General features: G+C 39.1%; 2 protein-coding genes across 12 annotated transcripts in view; one reads left to right on the top strand and one right to left on the bottom strand.

Moving 5' to 3' along the window:
- Nucleotides 1-288: 288 nt before the first annotated feature.
- Nucleotides 289-3,077, top strand: LOC131665745 (glutamate receptor ionotropic, kainate 2-like). The gene is made up of 7 exons (XM_058937834.1): nucleotides 289-451; nucleotides 1,054-1,532; nucleotides 1,586-1,912; nucleotides 1,973-2,150; nucleotides 2,205-2,413; nucleotides 2,474-2,724; nucleotides 2,857-3,077. The coding sequence occupies exons 1-7, from the start codon at nucleotides 289-291 to the stop codon at nucleotides 3,044-3,046; spliced, it is 1,797 nt and encodes a 598-aa protein (XP_058793817.1). The 3' UTR covers nucleotides 3,047-3,077.
- Nucleotides 3,078-3,218: 141 nt separating this feature from the next.
- Nucleotides 3,219-18,371, bottom strand: part of LOC131665809 (synapse-associated protein of 47 kDa) — a 28,657-nt gene continuing 13,504 nt past the window's right edge. For 6 of the 11 annotated variants that reach the window (XM_058937944.1, XM_058937947.1, XM_058937949.1 and 3 more), the window contains 5 exons: nucleotides 11,717-11,854; nucleotides 11,468-11,607; nucleotides 11,024-11,172; nucleotides 10,328-10,432; nucleotides 3,219-6,122 (listed from right to left, as the gene is read on the bottom strand). In XM_058937944.1, the coding sequence (XP_058793927.1) occupies nucleotides 5,971-6,122; nucleotides 10,328-10,432; nucleotides 11,024-11,172; nucleotides 11,468-11,607; nucleotides 11,717-11,854 (684 nt within the window). In that variant the 3' untranslated portion in view covers nucleotides 3,219-5,970. Of the gene's footprint in view, nucleotides 6,123-7,603; nucleotides 9,155-10,327; nucleotides 10,433-11,023; nucleotides 11,173-11,467; nucleotides 11,608-11,716; nucleotides 11,855-18,371 lie in introns of those variants that run through there. The other 5 variants (XM_058937945.1, XM_058937952.1, XM_058937953.1 and 2 more) reach the window with 5 other exon arrangements.

Here is an 18,371-nt window from a genome sequence, read left to right as displayed (position 1 = left end):
AGCAAAGTTTCATGAATTGCTGCATTGAAATGACGATAAAGCGTATGGCGATCCGCGAGCGTTCGAAATCAATTAATTATTAACCATTGAAATTCAATGCGCACGCGGAATTGATTTATCTTACCAAGCTCGCAGTTAAAAACGCGTTACTGCATGCATAATAACAAAGTTTTCACGTTGAATAGATAGTTGTTGTAAATACGGTAAAAACTGTGCGGTAGAAGGAATCTTACGTGCCCATGAGTAACACAGCCTAGCGCTGCTGAAATTTCGTGCATGCTAGTCAATATGTTGAGACTGTTTTGTCGACATGCTACCTTCATTCTGATGTTCTCAATTGGAAAGAAAGCTGTCAAGATTGATACTGGCAAGTACATTCCTTTCCTGTCGGACGTTCAGGACTATTATAAATCGTCTGGGATATTTATTCTCTACGACGATGCTTCTGAGAGTAAGATCCAGTCACTGGAGTATTTTTAATGCTTTCTTATCTGTACGTTGACAAAAAATTCTTACTTTGCATTTCATTCGTAATTGTCGATATCTCTAATTCGAAAAATAAACGAGCGCAAATTTTCCTCCAAATAATAATAATAATAATAATAATAATAATAATAATAATAATAATAATAATAATAATAATAATAATAATAATAATAATAATAATAATAATAATAATAATAATAATAATAATAATAATAATAATAATAATAATAATAATAATAATAATAATTTATTGACCATATAAATAAATATTACAATATTATTATCTTCGAGATAAAAAATTTACCTGTGTGTGGCTATGGTACATTCTATAACGAAAAACTATTTACAATATATAATTATTCACAGCTTACGAACTTAGTTTATTAGTTATATGTTCAATGAAATTAGTAACAACTCTTGTTTTTTAATAATAGATCTATTCTCGTCTGAACGACATTTTCGAAATGAAAAAAATGAAAGTTTTATTGTAAACGTCGTTTTCTATGTTATAATCGAAATGATCGAGTTAAGCGTTACACAAAGCTCCCCATGCGCTAAAAATTGCAGAATTCGAAGTGCAAAGAAACACCGCCGCATTCAATAGGCATCTATCTCAGCTGGGCATACTATCTCAAGCGCTGCGTTACTCCAAATTCAGCAACAGGTCCGATCTGTATCTCGAGCGCAACGTGCAGTCGTTGTTCGTGGCCTTGTTCACGTCCAGTGCGAATGTAGACCACTTCAGCGAGGTCAGCGCAATCCACGACATGTCTTATCATACTTGGCTCATCATCTTCACGGAGTTCCTCGGCGACGGCAGATGCCACGCGTCCGTGGGCAACCCATTCCACCTGGTGTTCAACACGAGGATGCTAGTAATGTGTGACGGCGAGCGTGCCATCACCAAGTGGTACTCGTTGTTCACCAACAGAACGGAAGTCTTGCAATTGGCGAGCTGGAGCAGGGAATCCGGCATCAGCTACGTGAACAAGAACTACTACGCGAGTCGCTTTGACTTGGCCGGCACGGAGATTCGCGTCGCCACGGTACGTCGATCCTTCGCTCTCGCGGTGAATTCAAAACGAGCGCCGTTCCACAGCACTCGAGGAAGACGTTGGCAACCAATGCCAAGATGACGGGCTACTTCGAGACGATCCTCGCCGAGCTACAGAACTTCATGAACTTCAAGGTGGTGCGAGCGCACGAGAGCGACGCCTCCGGACACCTTGACAGTGGGACGGGAAAGTGGTCGGGTTTAGTCGGATTACTGACCGAGGGACAAGTCGATCTGGTTGTCGCTCCCATCACGCTATCCAAATTGCGCCTCCGATACATCGACTTCACCATACCGCTGATCCTGTCGGCCAACAGAATTTACGTGAAGCAGCCCGCTGGAGCGATGGTTCAGTGGTCTGCTTACTTCCGCGTGAGTACCAACATTCTACGTTCATTCGACTAGAATCGACAGGGTTGTGTACTTTCGCAGGCCTATACTGTGGCTTCGTGGCTATCCATCGCTGCGATCTTAATCGGCAGCTCCTTGCTGGCGGCTTTCATCAAAATGAGAACAGTAGGTAATTTCAACAGCCGACGTCTCTCCTGCAACTATTTCCTCGAGAATTTCATGCAAGTTTGGGGGATATTCTGCCAGCAAGGAGCATCGGGTAAGAATTTGAAGTTTTTCAAGCGAACGGACGATGAATATTCGATCGATTCAGAATTCTCATCGGTGACGCCGTTACGATTGGTTTACTTTGCCATGCTGCTGATGACGCTGATACTTTGGGCAATATATTCGGCGTCGATAACGAGCTACCTTACTTTTCTATCGCCGAGCTTGCCGTTCTCCGACACCGATGGATTCGTTAAAGACGGCTCGTACAAATTAATCGTTCTGCAGAACAGCAGTGATTACCAAATTATCATGGTAAGGTGCCTTGATCATCAAATCGCATAGAAGCTTTTACTTTAAAGTTCGAATCGACAGTCGGAGACCGATCCAGTGTTGACAGCGCTCAAGCCACTGTTGAAAAACACCCAAGAACTGCCGACTAACCCTTACGACGGCTTTCAGCAAGTTTGCGAGGAACGCATTGGTTTTTACGCCAGCGACGCTATCTTCAAAGGCATAAGCGGTCACTTACCTTGCACGCTCACCTACATCGAGACTGGACAGTTTGAATGTCTGGCTATGGCGATGCCCAAGAGGACTCCTTACATCACTTCGATCAATTACAAGTGCGCTTTCCTTCCGTCAAATTGTCCCAAAAACAGTATCAATTAAAAAAAAACGACTCTGTTCACGCAACTCAGTTTTGAATAACAAACAGAAAAATAACTACAAGCATCTCTTTATCGCTGATATTGCAGCTTGCGCAAGTTGAAGGACAACGGTATGCTGAAAAAACTGCACTACTGGTACTTTCGCCAACTAGATCAAGCCCAAGAAAATAGTCACTCGCCTATCGGCATCTGGGGTATTGCACCATTGTTAGCCATCTTCGCCTCAGGCTTCGTCTTATCCTTGTTCATACTGCTCCTAGAGCAATTCTCTCGTTAGTATCCTCCATACGACATTCAATGGAATGAACGGGTACACGTGAAGAAATTGTACAGTAACGTATGTATTTATCATGTATCGATTGTGAATAAACGTCGTAGGTAAAACTCTTTTAAGGAATTGAAAAGAAAAAAGACAAAAACAAAATAATATAAACATAGTTTTACAGGTGTATTCGATTTTATTTTTGTTACAAGGTACACGACCTGGCAATATTGTTTACAATATTATCGTTATTACCTTCATTTTTATCTTTTTTCATCCTCACTAAAATTCCCAAACTGCTTTTTTTATTCTTTTGTATCGTGCATTATACCATAAGATTCTGGCTTCTTTTACTCTCTTGTCATCATTTATAGGTACATATTTATATGAATATCATACTTTCAATGGAGTCAACAACATATATATATATATTTATTTGATAATATATGTATACATAAGTATCATATAATTAATGTTCACCATATCATATTCTTTTTCGCGAGTTATAATGCATTGCATCTTGTTTTTTTTTGCTGTTTAAATTTTATTTCACTTATGTACGATCATAATTATAATTTTTTTAGGTTTTCATTTGCATAATCCTTTCGTCAAACGACGCTTGCCTCGAATCTGCTTGAATCATCGCTCACGCATATAGAAGCTTTGTCGCTTTGAAAAATCTCTTTCGCTTCCATTTTTATAATAATCAACTTTCTCCTACATTGTTTTCATTATAATCATTGTTATCGCCTATATCCATAAGGAATCTCTGACAGTTTAAATCGAAAAAACAAAAATCTTTTGCTAAGGAATTAGGCCCCAATTAAAATATATTTATGAATATGATGCAGGATTCTGAAATTGTATTTCTTTCCTTTTAAATGATGAAAGCGAAAGATTTTTTAAGTCTTCTTATAGAAACACGAAACTTTGAAGGAAAGACGAATATAAAATAATGCACATTGTTTCACTTAACATTCTTTTCATCAGAGTGATTTCCTTTTTGTAGATATCGTCTGTAAGAAGTTCTGCAGAGGTTATACGTGTTTCTATAAGTGTTCTTATTGCGGCACGTGAACCTACGTATGGCGTTTAATCGAATAAAAATGGTTTTTTTATAAATAGTTTTCGAAATAATTAAATTGTGTCTATGTATCATCTTTTCTTATATGTGTACATAATTCTAACGAACAACAATATAATGTACAAATACTCGTTTTATCTTCATTTAATTTTTTTCTTATCGTGTCTGCGTTTTCATGAATTCGCTGCTTTGCGTTTGTTTTTTATTGCATTAGTAATTTTAAATCGAGAGAAAATGAATTAGAGTACGAGAAATTTATCAACTGTTAATTTCAATAAATCCGCTTTTCGTTATTGATTCTTGAAAATAATAATACTTTTCAAAAGATTCGTATTCTTCACTTTACCTCACTCCAGTAGTCGCAATTGAAAAATCGCTTCCATCGAGTACTACCACGAAACAACTTTTTCAAATAGCAAATAACTACACGATATATTCTTTCGCTAACGTTTGTTGCTAAACAAGCTGTTCTCTTATTGATTATATCCAACTATACAAAAAAACCATGATTATACAAAGAATTTTTGCGGGAAGCAGCGGAAAAGCGCAGCTCATCTCGAAGATAACAAGACAAGTGATAATAGCTATAATTTATCTACGCCTTACATTTTACGTATATAGATATTTATAACATTCTCACAATCACACTGGCACACCGCTTTCTCGATTCTTACACGGAATGATTTGTTTTTAACATCTAAATGTCTGTTCTTGTCGTTCATTCGAAAAACGATTTTTAAAATTTGCTCGATAACTTATAATTAGATTTACTCAACGATAGGAAGAAAACTATAAGTACGTATAATTAATCGCACACAAATCTTTGGTTAACAGTGTATCCAGTACGCTTTATTTTTAATTGTTTTCTTGAGCACATTTCGAATGACAGTAGTTATGAAATATTGAATGCAATGTTGTCACCTAAGTATACATTAAAATTCAAGTAGGTTTATTGTTCGACTGATTGATTCTCCAAACCGTGTACTTCACTGGTTTTCCAATTCGAGTAACCCGAAAAGTGGATCAACATAAGACTCAACAAATGGCGAAACATTTCATGTGACCAAAAATGGTCAATCTCCTTTTGAAATGCTATGCGTGAAAAACACGTGCCCAATTGAACAAAAACACGACAATAGACAATGAAGTAGTAGAACTTGTTTCCTTTATTGTTTAATTACGCAATGAAGCGCTTGCGTCGTTTCATTTGCTTATCTATGAAAAAGGCCCATTGAAACTTGTGCGATTATTGGTATCTTTTTTTACGCATTCGCTTTGCTTTTGTTTATTTTTCTTCAGACGGTTCCGGTTGCCAACTCCTAAGACTGTTCCTCGTGTTATACGACGAAAAAGAGGGTGGATGCAATTGCTATTTACAGTGTTTAAAATTCTCGTTTGCCGTTTGCTTTGTAATTGGATTATTCAGACGGAATGGGACGTACAGTTGGGTTCTTTGTTTGCTTTAACAATTTCTCTGAGTTCTTTAGAGATAACACTGATTTGTCTATTGTGAATGTAACAAAGCGATTTACTCAATTCGTTTGAAATCAATGTTTGAGAATACAGCGAACAACATACAACGAATCGCAAATACTTTGTAATTAAAATTATTCGCTCATTATTCACTGAATACTCGATTGTCAAGAAAAAAATACAAAACATGGTTAAAAATAACTTAATCCTCGAGTAAATAACGTATAAAAATTTCAATAAAAAAAAATTCCACGCCAAAGAACTCCTAAACCTGCTACACGGATATTATAATATAGCACTCTCAAAATTCCACACAATGTACAGTAGGCGAGTAGTGTCACGCGACATCGACAATCACGAACTCGTCTTTATCGAGCGCTCTTCACTTGAGATCCTCGTCGTCGTTGAGCAACTCGTCGATTTGACCCTCGAGCCAGTCGTCACTGGATTTGACTGTCTTCGACGATGCTTGTCGATCCGGTACCACCTCGTAATCCTTCAGCTCGGCATCCAATTCACGCTCCCAATCCTCTTCTGCGAGACACAAGTGTTTTTTTCGGCGCGGAATATAACTTGTTCTTTTTTTTTAATTTGAAGGGGTAAGGGAATGTGAGTGCATGTGAGGGGACTTTCTTTAGCAAAAACAGTTTTAGGTAAAAACTCGCGGCTTCGAAAAGAGCACTAACGAGTTGTTCGTGTTACTCCTCTTTTTTCTTTTGCTCAAAATGACATCAATATTTTGATGTAATAATGCGTTTTTTTGTTTTTTGTACATGTTTTTAGATAGGTAGTTCTTCAAAGATTTGTATTTTACAATGGATTTGCTTTACTTTGGTACGAAGGAAAAAAGTTGATAATATTGTAGGTTAATTTTCAAATATTATTTGGTAATAATTCTCGGATCAAATGTTAATTCTACAATCCAAATCAAAAACACGAGTTATTAACAAATTTAAAGCCACTAAATTAATAATCATCCAGAGCTTTTTTTTGTTCTCCTTTGACAAACTTTTTTCTCCGTCGATATAATACATACTTTGAAGTTTATTTTGGTGTGCCCGAAAGAAAATTATAAAAAAAGAAAAAAACAGCACGCTGTCGTAGCAACAGTATTTATACCGTTAATCCAAGCTCTAGCCGTTAAATTACATCATAATAATATATTATTATTATTATAATATAACATCACTACGTGATTGTTGTATAATCTTTCAAAATCTGTCGATATTGCAGTGTACGTCTTTAGCATTTGTTTGCATCTATTTTAACAATTTCGAGCGAAATGCACGCAAACGTAAATATGTACACAAGGCGTTAGCTTTTTTCACGAGAATTCCTCACATACAGTGTATATTAGTGTTGGTGTCTTGTTGATTATTTGGCAAACTGAAGAGTTAACGAAAAACAAAAGGCATGTTAATATGGCGAATGAGAAATGATAGATGAACTGAAGATTATCGTAATATATACACAAATAAGGAACACAAAAGCTATATAATACTCTATCCCAGCGATTTTCCATCATTGCGCCTCTAGCTAAATATATATTATAGTCTGTGCGCGCGCCCGCGATCTGCTCCTGATATATAATTGACTGTTCGATTCAGTGTTTCTTTTTTTCTTTTGCTGACAAAGACAAAGGAAAAAACTAAATTTTCCATTCGCGTTTTGTTTTTCTTTTTAATATGTTTCACGCGACCGAATGAATTATAATCTCTGCACGCGCTTATTATCATATTCTTCCACGGTTTTATATTAAAAAAAGGCCCACGTATCACGGAAGATTTCTGTTTTCTGTTCCGGGAAGATAGGAATGATAAAAGCTCGATCTGAACGCGGGGAAGGAAGGATACGTTAAGCAAAATTTGTTGTTCCAACGGGTGGAAGGATCCAAGGAAACCAGAAACACAGGAATTTCATTTGTTTTCCTTTGCTCGGTTTGTCCTTCTGGAGGAGCCTTGCGATTATTAGAGGCTTTATTTTGCTTTGGCCTCTTGTACTAATAAACACACACGTATTGTCAATCAACGAATTTATTATTATTTCATCATTATATATGTTGCTTTTTTCTTCTCTTCAATTAAGATACTTAGGTACTTAGATACACATCGTTTATCTTTTTCTTTTAGACGTGAAATCTTTTAGCATCTTCATTTTATCATTTGTTATTTGTATTGTTATTTAAATTGTATAGTTTATTTGAAGGATTTTTCGTTTTAAATCATACACAATTCGCCATCGTTCTCGCGCGATGTATGACTTACATTACAACTTTTTTTGTTTTAACACGAAGAGAGATAATAAATACATTTTTTTTCTTCAAATAGCGACGAGGTATAAGTTTTTTTCATTGAGTACTTGATTTCATTTATATATAATATCCTCAGTGAATGACGAAGACAGACAGACGACAGACAGAAGAGTAGACATGGTTTTTAGTTAGATAGTAATTTGAAATATATCATCGGCAAACGTCAACTCGCGAAAAACTTTTTTTTCGTAATTTTTATAGTGCTCCAACGAGTTCCAAAAAAATCCACTTTCTTTTGTCCACATCGAGCACATTTGCGCGGAAAATCGGATATAATCGCACTCGAGGAAATGAAAGGGCCAAATAAAAACTAAATAAATCATACTTTCATATTTTAGTTCGTCAAAAGAGACGTGTGAAGCAACGAAAATCAAGCGTGTGCTTATTTTTCTTCATATATACATGCCGCGGAAGATCGAAAGACTTACTTTTTTCAATGCCGTTCTCATTCGCGTCTCTTGTTTCCGCAGTGCTATACAAGGATTTGTGAATTAGATAATTACAAGTTGCTTTCCTTTTTGCATCTTTGTCATGGCGTGCTTATGTACATTTATATAGCGCGAGGTCGTGGATATTCGACGCAATTCGACGATTTTCCGCGCGGCCGACTAAAAGCCTCAAACTACAAAAATCCGATTTTTATTATTAGCTTTAAACTTAAATCTCGCTCGTTTTTATGTTGTTTCTTTACACCTAATACGAACCTGATGATTGGAGTTGCTGATTGAAAATGCTCGAAACGTTCAACCAAAGAAATTCAACGCGAATCCCTAAATCCCTAAACTTTCAATAAGACAGTTACGCTCATTCCAGCCGATGACCATCACCGTTAACAATTGTTCAGATGAATATTTATCATTGTTGCCGAGGAAAATGCGAAAATGAAATGATTTGATATGATTTGAACTATCGAGATAGAGAGAAAGATACGTGAAGTATGTCATATGAGCGTTATTATTTTTTTGTGAGAGAACTGAAAAGAAAAAGAAGATGCTTTTGTTATAGAGGTTGATTTTACAAGAGACTCTGTCGCCTATTGTTTTTGTTCGTTTCTCGTCTTTTTTTTCTTTTCACCGTTCTCTTCGCTTTCATCATCATTAATATTTTTTTGTTGGTTTGTTTGTTTCGTCGCTAAATCCGGGTTATAATATGTATATATTTTATCGTACTTCAACAGAAAGATTTGAGAGGGGAATCTGTGCTAGTGCTCTGGGTAAATGGTAACACGGGGAACGAACTGTCCTCTTCTTTTAGGCTGTTGAAAAAACATAGAAATGCAAAAAAAGCTCACGTTATTTTTCGTTGTTTACAGTACGAGGATTTTTATTTTTATCATTTTTTCATGTTAATTGGAGGCGGGCAAATCATTGACTCGAGTTTGTATTAGTAAAGCTTTATGTTCCAATGATCGTTGCTATTTAATAAATTGTTTGGCGAAAAAAATTATTATTTTTCATTCGACTTGCTACGAAACATTATCTTCATAAATTAAATAGAAAGAAATATCTGACAGATTGTATTGGATCAAAAGCATCGTAATCTGAGAAATGTCAGCAATCGATTGAAAAAATAGCGGTAACCTTTTGATTCGACTAAGGAACAAAAGAAGAAAATAATGTGATAAGAAAGAACTGTGAGTGAAGCCAAACATGAAAAAGCTTATATCAAAGGGCACGAGTTAATATTGAAATGATGCACACCTCCAGTGACAGATAAAGATTGAAACAATAGAAATGCTTCTAATACAAGAAACATAGTTGAAAACTTTTTAGTTGTCATGAAAATATCAAACGATAGACATTCGCGTGTATGAGATATAGCTAATCAATACACTCTCGCTAATGGTGCAATGGATGAAAAAGCGTTTAGGCAGAGTCTCAATAAGCATTATAACGATAACGTCGAGGATATGTATTAGAAACTTGTATAATCAACAATGGTAATAACAAGACAACCACACTCGGCTTGCTTCAATGATAGTAACTCTGTTTTGTGTGTACGTGTACGTGTCAGAGTCGAAACGAACAACTACGATAATGTTTGTTTTAATGAGCTTTCGAGCTTTTCTTTGTAAAAGTATTTTTTCTGTTGCAATACTCACGGGCCGAAAGTCGCCTTCATTCTGGTTTGCTGTATAGTTGCTTCTCTTTTTAATCAGTCTGTCTGTCTGGCTGGTCCCTGTTCATACTTTATTCATCAAGTGCTTTCTCGTCCGTTAGACTACTGCCGATTCAAATGCATTGAACACTGTTTTGCGAGACAACACTCGACAATACGTTGTCGAATTCCAAGTGATTTGTAAGGCATTTGCACGCATACGGATAAAACGACTTGGGCAAAGTATAGACCGTGAACGAATGAAAGCAGGCAGGGAGAGCGAAGACAGACGGACAGACAGACGCGCTTTAGTCAAGCAGCATCGACTAACCTTTGCTCGGCTGTACGGTCAACTTGTCAAGCGCCTCGTTCGTCTGCTCAACATTCTCGTGGGTGGTCGGCTTGGCTGCAGTGGCTAGCGTCTCGGCAGCTCCTACTGTGATTCAATACAAGGAACACTGAACTGCTACTGGAGTGACTCTACCAAAACTACTTTGGAGTTGGCGCGTGTGTGTACCGTTGCACAAAGGTGCTTTCAACGGTCGATGTCTGGTGGTCGTATGCACGCCGAGCCGCTACCGCCATTGCTGCCGCTGTGCGTGCTTACACAGGCGTCCGTGCAATGACAGGCTAGCAACGCGGACCACTGTCGAGCGTCGCTGCCTTTCATCGCTCTACGTACATAATTCACGTGCTTATGCGCCTCGATTAGCAGCTTGTTTTTGTGCTTTTGGCAATGAACAATTCAAAGAGCTGTTCTACCAAGTGCTGTCCAACGTCGAGAGAAAAAGTTAATCCGAAAGCCGTTTACAAGCAGCAAGAAGGCGCATAAGCAAGCGATGCGTATCGTCAGTCTGAAAGTCAGATCGCGGGTCAGTGCAACGACAATTGGATGGGAACTAGCGTGGGAGAAACAGTGCGAGATAAATATATATAAAGATAGATGAAGAGGCGTGTCGAATCTATCGTGCGCGTGCGTCCGATGGTAGGTCTCTCGTCTCTGCGAGTTAGACCGCGAGAAACGTACCTTGAGCATTGTCGATGCTGTGGCTCGACGCGACCTGGCTCGGGTTGCTTTCCGTCGACTGCTGGCTGGCCAGCGCGTTGAGCTCGTGGCTCTGACGCAGCAGGGATACTCGGTAAAAGTAGTTACGCCAGAAGTTCTCCTCCGATATTCTGTAATGAAGCAACGAGGCGCGCGTTAGCAACTCGGTTCACTGAGCGCTGCGACCAACTTTTCTCCCCTGGCCTTTTACAGCTTTCCATTTTCCAGTTTCGTGTACGCACACCGTCTGATTTCTTTCTTTGCTCCCTTCCGTGAGTTTGCTTCCCCCGGTTTGATTACTTGTACTTACTCGCGCTTTTCGAGATCGAGACCGTACGCGCCGTTTGCTCGTTTTCAATTCCTACCTCGTTACGTCGGCAAAGTCTCGACGCACGCATTCGACCAATCTCGAATAACAACACTTACACTTTGGGTACAAGCTCGAACCTCATAGATTCGAGATTGGAATCGACGGCAAGAGTCGCTTGTGCTATCGGCTGTATGGCTTCGAAGTCCCAGGCGAAGTCGACACCTGGCGGTGGTGATCTTACGAAGTTACGTCGGTCCTGTGAAGATCAAACAATTGTCGATGAGAAAGACCATGAAATTGAGGCTGCTCAGTGAAAGATTGATGCGCCAAAACCAGATGAATGGCAGAATGTAAGGTGAGCTTACGGTCGAAAGTGCGAGGCATTCTTCGCGCAGTGCGTCCTCGTCGGGTGCGCCGACCCATGGTGGAACAGCTTCGCCTTTCTCGCCACCTTTACCAGCGATGAACGCCTCTTGCTCTTTGTTTAGCTCGGCTATCAGTCTCTGTGTAAAATATCGAGTTGAGTTAGTCTGGCAAATCAGCCTTTCTCCGAGAAAACTACGAGGCAATTGCTGGAATCTGTAACCATTCGACGCGGATCCGTCGAATGCTTACGGACTCTCGCAAGCTTCGGTTGTCAGTAATCTTATGCCATGCGTAAGCTCGCGCCGAAACTTTCATTGGTTTGCCAGTGGTTTCCGCCCGGAACGACGTTGCAATTCAGCGTGGCGAGGTCCGTAAATGGATTCTTTGCCTTCCATTCCCATCCCTCGATCGAATAATTTACGAAGTTTTGATGGCTAGTTTCTCGCACGCGTACAGCTTCGCGCAACAAATGGCGGTCGCGCGTAACGATCGTCTCCGTTGACGCGTCGCGCCAGAGCGAAACGCGATTAAAAAACCGATGCGACGACGTTTCGGCCGTCAGAGGCCATTGATTGCAACTCGATCAAGAGTCCTGTGCGCGCGCGTAACCTCGTTCGCGCAGCTGTTTGGATGGGACTTTTTGCAACGACAAGAACGGCGCTCGCCGTATAAATATTTTGCGACCTGGCAAATATTCGACGGGCTGGCTAAGTGAGTTGGCTGCGTACACGTAATTCTTTTAGGCGGTTTATCAATGGCGGGAAAAAGAATTTGTACGCGATCGCGCGTTGCGGATAGGCTAATTTTTGCAACGTGCATTTCTTCTCAACGATTTTGCGTTCTTTTCAGCAGCAATTTTCTTTCGCAAACAACTCGTGTGGTAAAATACTGTCGTCGTTCATACAGTTTCGCGGGAATTGAATTTCGTCGATTCGTGCGACGATTAGAGCGGAATAAGAGGTTTTGCGACACCTTTCTAAATGAAACTACAATGACAAGAAATTGTTCGGAAAAAATATACTTTGTCACGACTTCAAGTTTCTTTAACGTTGTTCCGTTTGCAAAAAATGCGAATTCCAATCCCTCCGTATATCATCTCTCTGAAAAGAAAGACGAAGGATGTACAAGTAGTAACTCGTGATCCCTTGTTTTTAAATTCCGAGGAGTTCATCTCGCTTCTGAACTAGATATATGGTCGTCTAAAAATATGTAAGACGAGTAGGACGAAACAAAAATGACAAAAGATCAACGCTCGACCAATAAAAATAGACGTGGCAAAGGTACTCTCATACGTATCCTATGATTGTATCATCGATCGAGTGACGTAACGTCGCTCTCAATCTTACGGTAAAGACCGAAGGGGCTCTGATTTCCTTCGCTAATTCCTAGCCGCGTGCTTGGTATTTTATTGATTTTCGCTCGAAGTGATGACGTCTCGTAAAGTAAGTATTTCAAATTGTCTCTGGATTATTTGAAATTTGTGGGGAAAATACGAAAGATTTCAGTCTCGAACGCTTTGAAAAATCAGGGCGTAATTAGAGGAGAAACCGAATTTTTGATAAATAAATCATATAAGGCTTTTCGAGCGCGATTTATCTAACCCTTTAACGCGACTTTTTATAAAGATATCGCCTTCCTCTCTCTTTATTTCACGCTCACGCTTTACGACTCCATCAAAGTAAATCGTGACTTATATTAAACTTTTCATAATGTTGGCTGAAGCTAAGTACGTGGATCTAAGATTCAAAGGGCGAAAACATGCTTTTCCAACTACGCAGCTGCGCGAGTTGATGTTAATTTATAATTCAATGAAGAAAGTTTTTCTTTTTTGTGCGATTTGCACACTCGACTTTGCTTTCGTTCGACCGACTCGGATAGCACTTAATTTTTGAATAATCCAACTCTAAAGCAAAGCTTCTTAACGAGCGTGGCAAAACATGGCGTTGATCGACGGAAAAATTCCGCGATTAACGTAAACCACGAAGAGAGAGAAATGGAAGCGTCACTAACGAGCAGAATTTAGCTTACCTGGCGTATGTCCTCCTCTAGTTGTATCTGCCGCAGACAGGCGAAACAGTTCAAACAGATATATTATTGTCGACGAATTTTCTTTACGATAAAAAGCAAGACACGTAAGGAGGTACATGTTTTTGGAGCAACGAAGTCTATGTCACGACGAATTTCTTCTTCCCAAAGAAGCAAAGTTTGATTTTATTAGGACTTTAACAGACTGTTTTTCTCGCGCGCGACCTCGAGTGAAAATTGATTTCATTATGTGAAGATCATGAATTTAAGGATAATGGAGAGTGAGATTTCCCACCGAGAAAAAGAGAAATAAAAATGTCTTTTGATATTTAGAAGTTTTAACAATTACGTTATACAGGAGTCCGCCTAGATACTTGACTTTATCTCAAATTGTATGAAATTCAGACGTAAGATACTCGTACGCGTGGAAAATCGATATCCGATTTGTCTTCAATGAATATTGTTATTCATCAAGTCGAACAAAAGCATATTGCAAATAATAACATTTTATAAAAAGCAGTAATCAGCCAAGCTGAATCGAAGAGAGCAGCAACAAAAATGAATAACGAACAAATGGTCCTCAAGATGAAAACTGTCCTCTCGTTAACGTCCTTTTCCAGATTACATCGGTAATCCGCGACGGCAGCGCTTTCCAATTGGCGCATGGCTTGATTTCCGTTTTTTTTTTATCTAGTCGCGCAAGGCTGCGAACGTGAAATTCAATCTCCTCGCGACAAGATAATCAAATGAACGGCTGTTGCGGAAAACAAATTGCCGGACGTATATATAAAGACACCAGTGAACAAGGTTGTCACTTGCAGTGGGTAGTCATTCTTTTCCGTCTTTTTCTATCTCTCTAGAGCTTGATTCTTTTGCTTTCCATTGACGTTGGACTACGATTATATCACTTGTTTTTTATTAAAGAAATTCGACGCGCAATTTGTTTGAAATATCGTCGTGAAAGTTTGAAATAACGCATTAATTTATTTGGATTCATTGAAAATGAATGAGGCATTCATCAGTCAAGCGTAATGAAATTGGAAGTCATCTGAACTTGTGACAAAAAAAAGTTCACAATACACGTGTTGCGCGATCACTTGGCGATCCGTACGTAACAGTTCTTGACGACCGGCAGTAAAGTGGCGGCAGGGATGATTTCCATGCTTAAGTAGGTCAGAGGAGCGCGCACCTATCCGAGTGTGCCAGCAGTCGTCCTGACCTACATGATGACGCGTGACGTCACCGTCCACCACCAGTTTAGTCATCGGTTTCTACTTCTTCTCTTTTTGGTGCCTGTGGTGCTGGGATAGGATTAAAGTCGCGAGAAAGATTGGTCTTGCATTTTTCCTCTTACTTGCATTCGACATTTCATTTATTATTGTCAATGAGAAATTATTTACCAAAATGCTCAGACGTATGATTCGATAGATTTCTGACTATTTACAAGATTATTTATAACTTTATGATCAAGTTGTAAATTTCAATTGAAAAATAAATAAACTAAAGAATTAATCGTATTAATTAATTTAGTTCATACTTCGTATAGACAAATAAAAAACACAAACAATTCAAATTACGCAGCCCCAAACTGTTTCTTGAGTCCAGTCAAGGAAGATCGTACATCACAACTGATACAGGATTTAGAGCTTGGGAACCTTGATATACTTTAAAGCATATAAGCAGAACAACTCGATCTATAGTCAGCCATCCGCTCTTTTTTTACTTAGAAAACCTTCAAATAAGCATCTCTCTCGCTAAGTTTCTTCGCTGACAATTGCGTTATCAGTAGCAAGACGGCACCCAGTGGAGACCAACGACAACACGCACAACGGAGCAAACTAGATTTCCACAAGGCGTACTTGTTGCCGACGACGACGACGACTCTCGAGACCTCGAGAAAGTATTAAGGCATGTTCGCGATTAGCCCACTTTCTTTGTTTGCCGCGCGATATTGAAGAGTCTCGATGATCGAGTTTCGCGAGCGACAAAATTCACCATACCTCTCCACGCTATTTGCAGAATGAAATTTGACGAATGCGACAACGGAAGTTGAAATGAAAATGACAATCGCGTGGCGCCACGGCGTTGTTCGACGGGGGATACAGAATTTATAAAGCAGTAACAAGAACGCCTCCCGCAATGCGATCATTGATATCCAACAACGCGCGTTCCCTTCAATCGCGCCTTTAGCAATTTTCGAAATAATCAAGTTACACTGCTAACGTTACATCCGCATATGCATTTCATCGACGCAGCGTAAATCAGCGAGGCAAGCTCTTGACTTGTGTTTGCCTGAGGGCAAAAATAGCGCGACAGTCAATCCCTCGCGTACTCGCGTAATGCTGCGCAACACACACATCACAGTGGAAAACAAGCGAACCAAGATATTTATTGCCTCCAAGCTTTTCATATGCGACTGCATTTTAGCACAATCATTATCTGAAGTACGAATTCCCTGCGCTCTCTCTTTTTCTCCTGCGTACTAGCTTTGTAAAATTTAAGTATTCATAGCCATCGATAACTCGAGCTTTTTCGTTTGTGCGAGTAATATAAGCTTGATTCTGGAAAGAAGTCTGATGAACGATGAAATGATAAAGCTCAAAAAAGTAAGATTAATAGAAAACAGGAAGAGAACAATACAAAATCTGCGTGTCGATTTTTCTTCCGGCAGACTGTCATCATTAGTTGGCCCTACTTGATTATCCGCGTATAAGACTTAATGTTCGTTCAGCGTCAAAAGCTTTCGTAGTTACGACTTTAATTGACTGGCGCCGATTCGCGTTCAATATGAACATCATGTAATCGTATGTATCATAACGAATCCGATAACTCGATGAGTCGGCATTAACGATTAAACTGGAAAGATTTCAGGATATTTAGAAATCACTTGTCAAAATCCATTGAACTGTCATTGTGCGTCAGCTTAGAAATAATGGTCGAAATATACTAAGCAGTACAGTAATAATATCAAACATTAAGCAAAGATAAAAACGTGATTCAGCAACAAAGCTGCAAAAGCGAGCTCGTATCTCGCTGCACGCTTAATCAAAGAATTTTCCTCACGGCGCAAAGCAAAACGAATAAAAAGCTCACGTGGCAACTGCGCTCGTTATTCCTCCTAAAAGTCAAACGCGTTGTAATAAAAATAAAAGCCAAACAAAAACAAATAATACTAGTGAGCGTGCGACAAAAGCAATATCTTTCTTTTTTTTCATTAAAAAACATCGTCTGTATTTTTGCTCTTCTCGTAAGTGGTGCCCGAGGCGTGCAGACAGTAGAGTTCGTGCTTTTCGCGAAATGGTACAAAAGTAGTAGCTAGGCTATCAAAAACATACATAGAGAATGCTTCTGTGACAGTTGCTATTCGATTTACCTGATTATTCATCTATGTGTGTGCGTGTGTGTACGTGCAAGACATGAAAAAAAGTGTAGTTTTAGTACTGTATACATTAAAAATACATTTACTTTCGAGGAGGGCAGTTAAAACTTTTGTAAAAAAAAAGCTCGTTCAACTAAATACAGGCTAACCCTACTTGTCTACGTGTAACTTGGTCGTAAAATTTAAAATACAAGGCTATGTGGCTTTGATTTTTGTTTTCTTGGAAGTCAATGATTGTTAAGTTACGATTTTCCATAAAACGGATGATTGGATAAACTGATATTGATTTTCATCGCAAATCGAACGTTTGGCAGCTGCTTTAATTGTCCATTTAACGTTTTATTCTACGGTTAAAAACATATGATAAATTATTCATCCTACAGTCTCGTTAATGCATACGCGCGTTCCAATTTCACAAGCGCAGAACAAAACCAACAACGTACCGCGGAGACGAAATTCGGACGAACAACGATAACGAAATGAATTTTTCCGTATAACTTCGCCCTACATTTCGCGCGTGTTTATTGCGCAGAGAATGTCCCCGAGGTATTTACGATTTAGTGTGATGCAAAAAAAAAAAAAACGAGAACCTTAATATCGATTCTGGCACCTTTACAGCATTTCGACTGCCATATTATACGAGTTGACCTTCCGATTTTGAATTTGGAGCAGTAAGCTCTACAACTCAAAAGACCTTTATTTTATTTTTAAAAATTTTTTACGGAATTGATAGACTATTGTCAAGTCTGTGTGCGGTGGCGAGATGAAAAGGAAAAAAGACCGATTGCTTATTTTCCAGCGAAATAAAAGAGAGAAAATCCAATCCGACCCGAAAGGATATTGGATTCCGTTGGCACTAAAATTGTATTTGACTAACGAGTGATAATAAACGCAATTGAAATATTTCATTGCGGGAAAAAACGGATCGACGAATTGTGAGCGGCAAACGTTTTATATTCATCCGACGATGTCGATAGCTTACATCAAACCGAACGTGAAATTATGAAACGAGCCATTAGCCCACTGAATTATTAAAAACATTATTAAACAAGTAGTTCACGTTGTTTCTTTTTTGGACGCGCGTGCCGCATTCACATATACTCCCCCGATGTCGTCCTTGAAAGGTCAAGGGACAAGGTGCGTTTATCGATTGAGCGCGCGTGCGCGGCAAACAGCGCCGGCACAAGAGAGGAACGGATACACGACCTAATTAAGATGTACGGCATAAGGAGCTTGGCTTTTTCGTGAAT

Source organism: Phymastichus coffea, unplaced genomic scaffold (genome assembly GCF_024137745.1).
Source record: "Phymastichus coffea isolate CEN01 unplaced genomic scaffold, Cenicafe_Pcof_1.1 PCOF00054, whole genome shotgun sequence".
NCBI classification, from domain to species: domain Eukaryota; kingdom Metazoa; phylum Arthropoda; class Insecta; order Hymenoptera; family Eulophidae; genus Phymastichus; species Phymastichus coffea.
Note: the sequence above shows the minus strand (reverse complement) of the source record. Positions and strands in the feature narration are given on the sequence as shown.

Bases quoted from the DNA above. Each gene is read 5' to 3' on its own strand.
- LOC131665745 (XM_058937834.1), top strand. From the start codon at position 289: ATGTTGAGACTGTTTTGTCGACATGCTACCTTCATTCTGATGTTCTCA. The intron at 2,151-2,204 runs GTAAGAATTTGA...CGATCGATTCAG, and splicing joins CTGCCAGCAAGGAGCATCGG to AATTCTCATCGGTGACGCCG. The intron at 2,725-2,856 runs GTGCGCTTTCCT...CTGATATTGCAG, and splicing joins ATCACTTCGATCAATTACAA to CTTGCGCAAGTTGAAGGACA.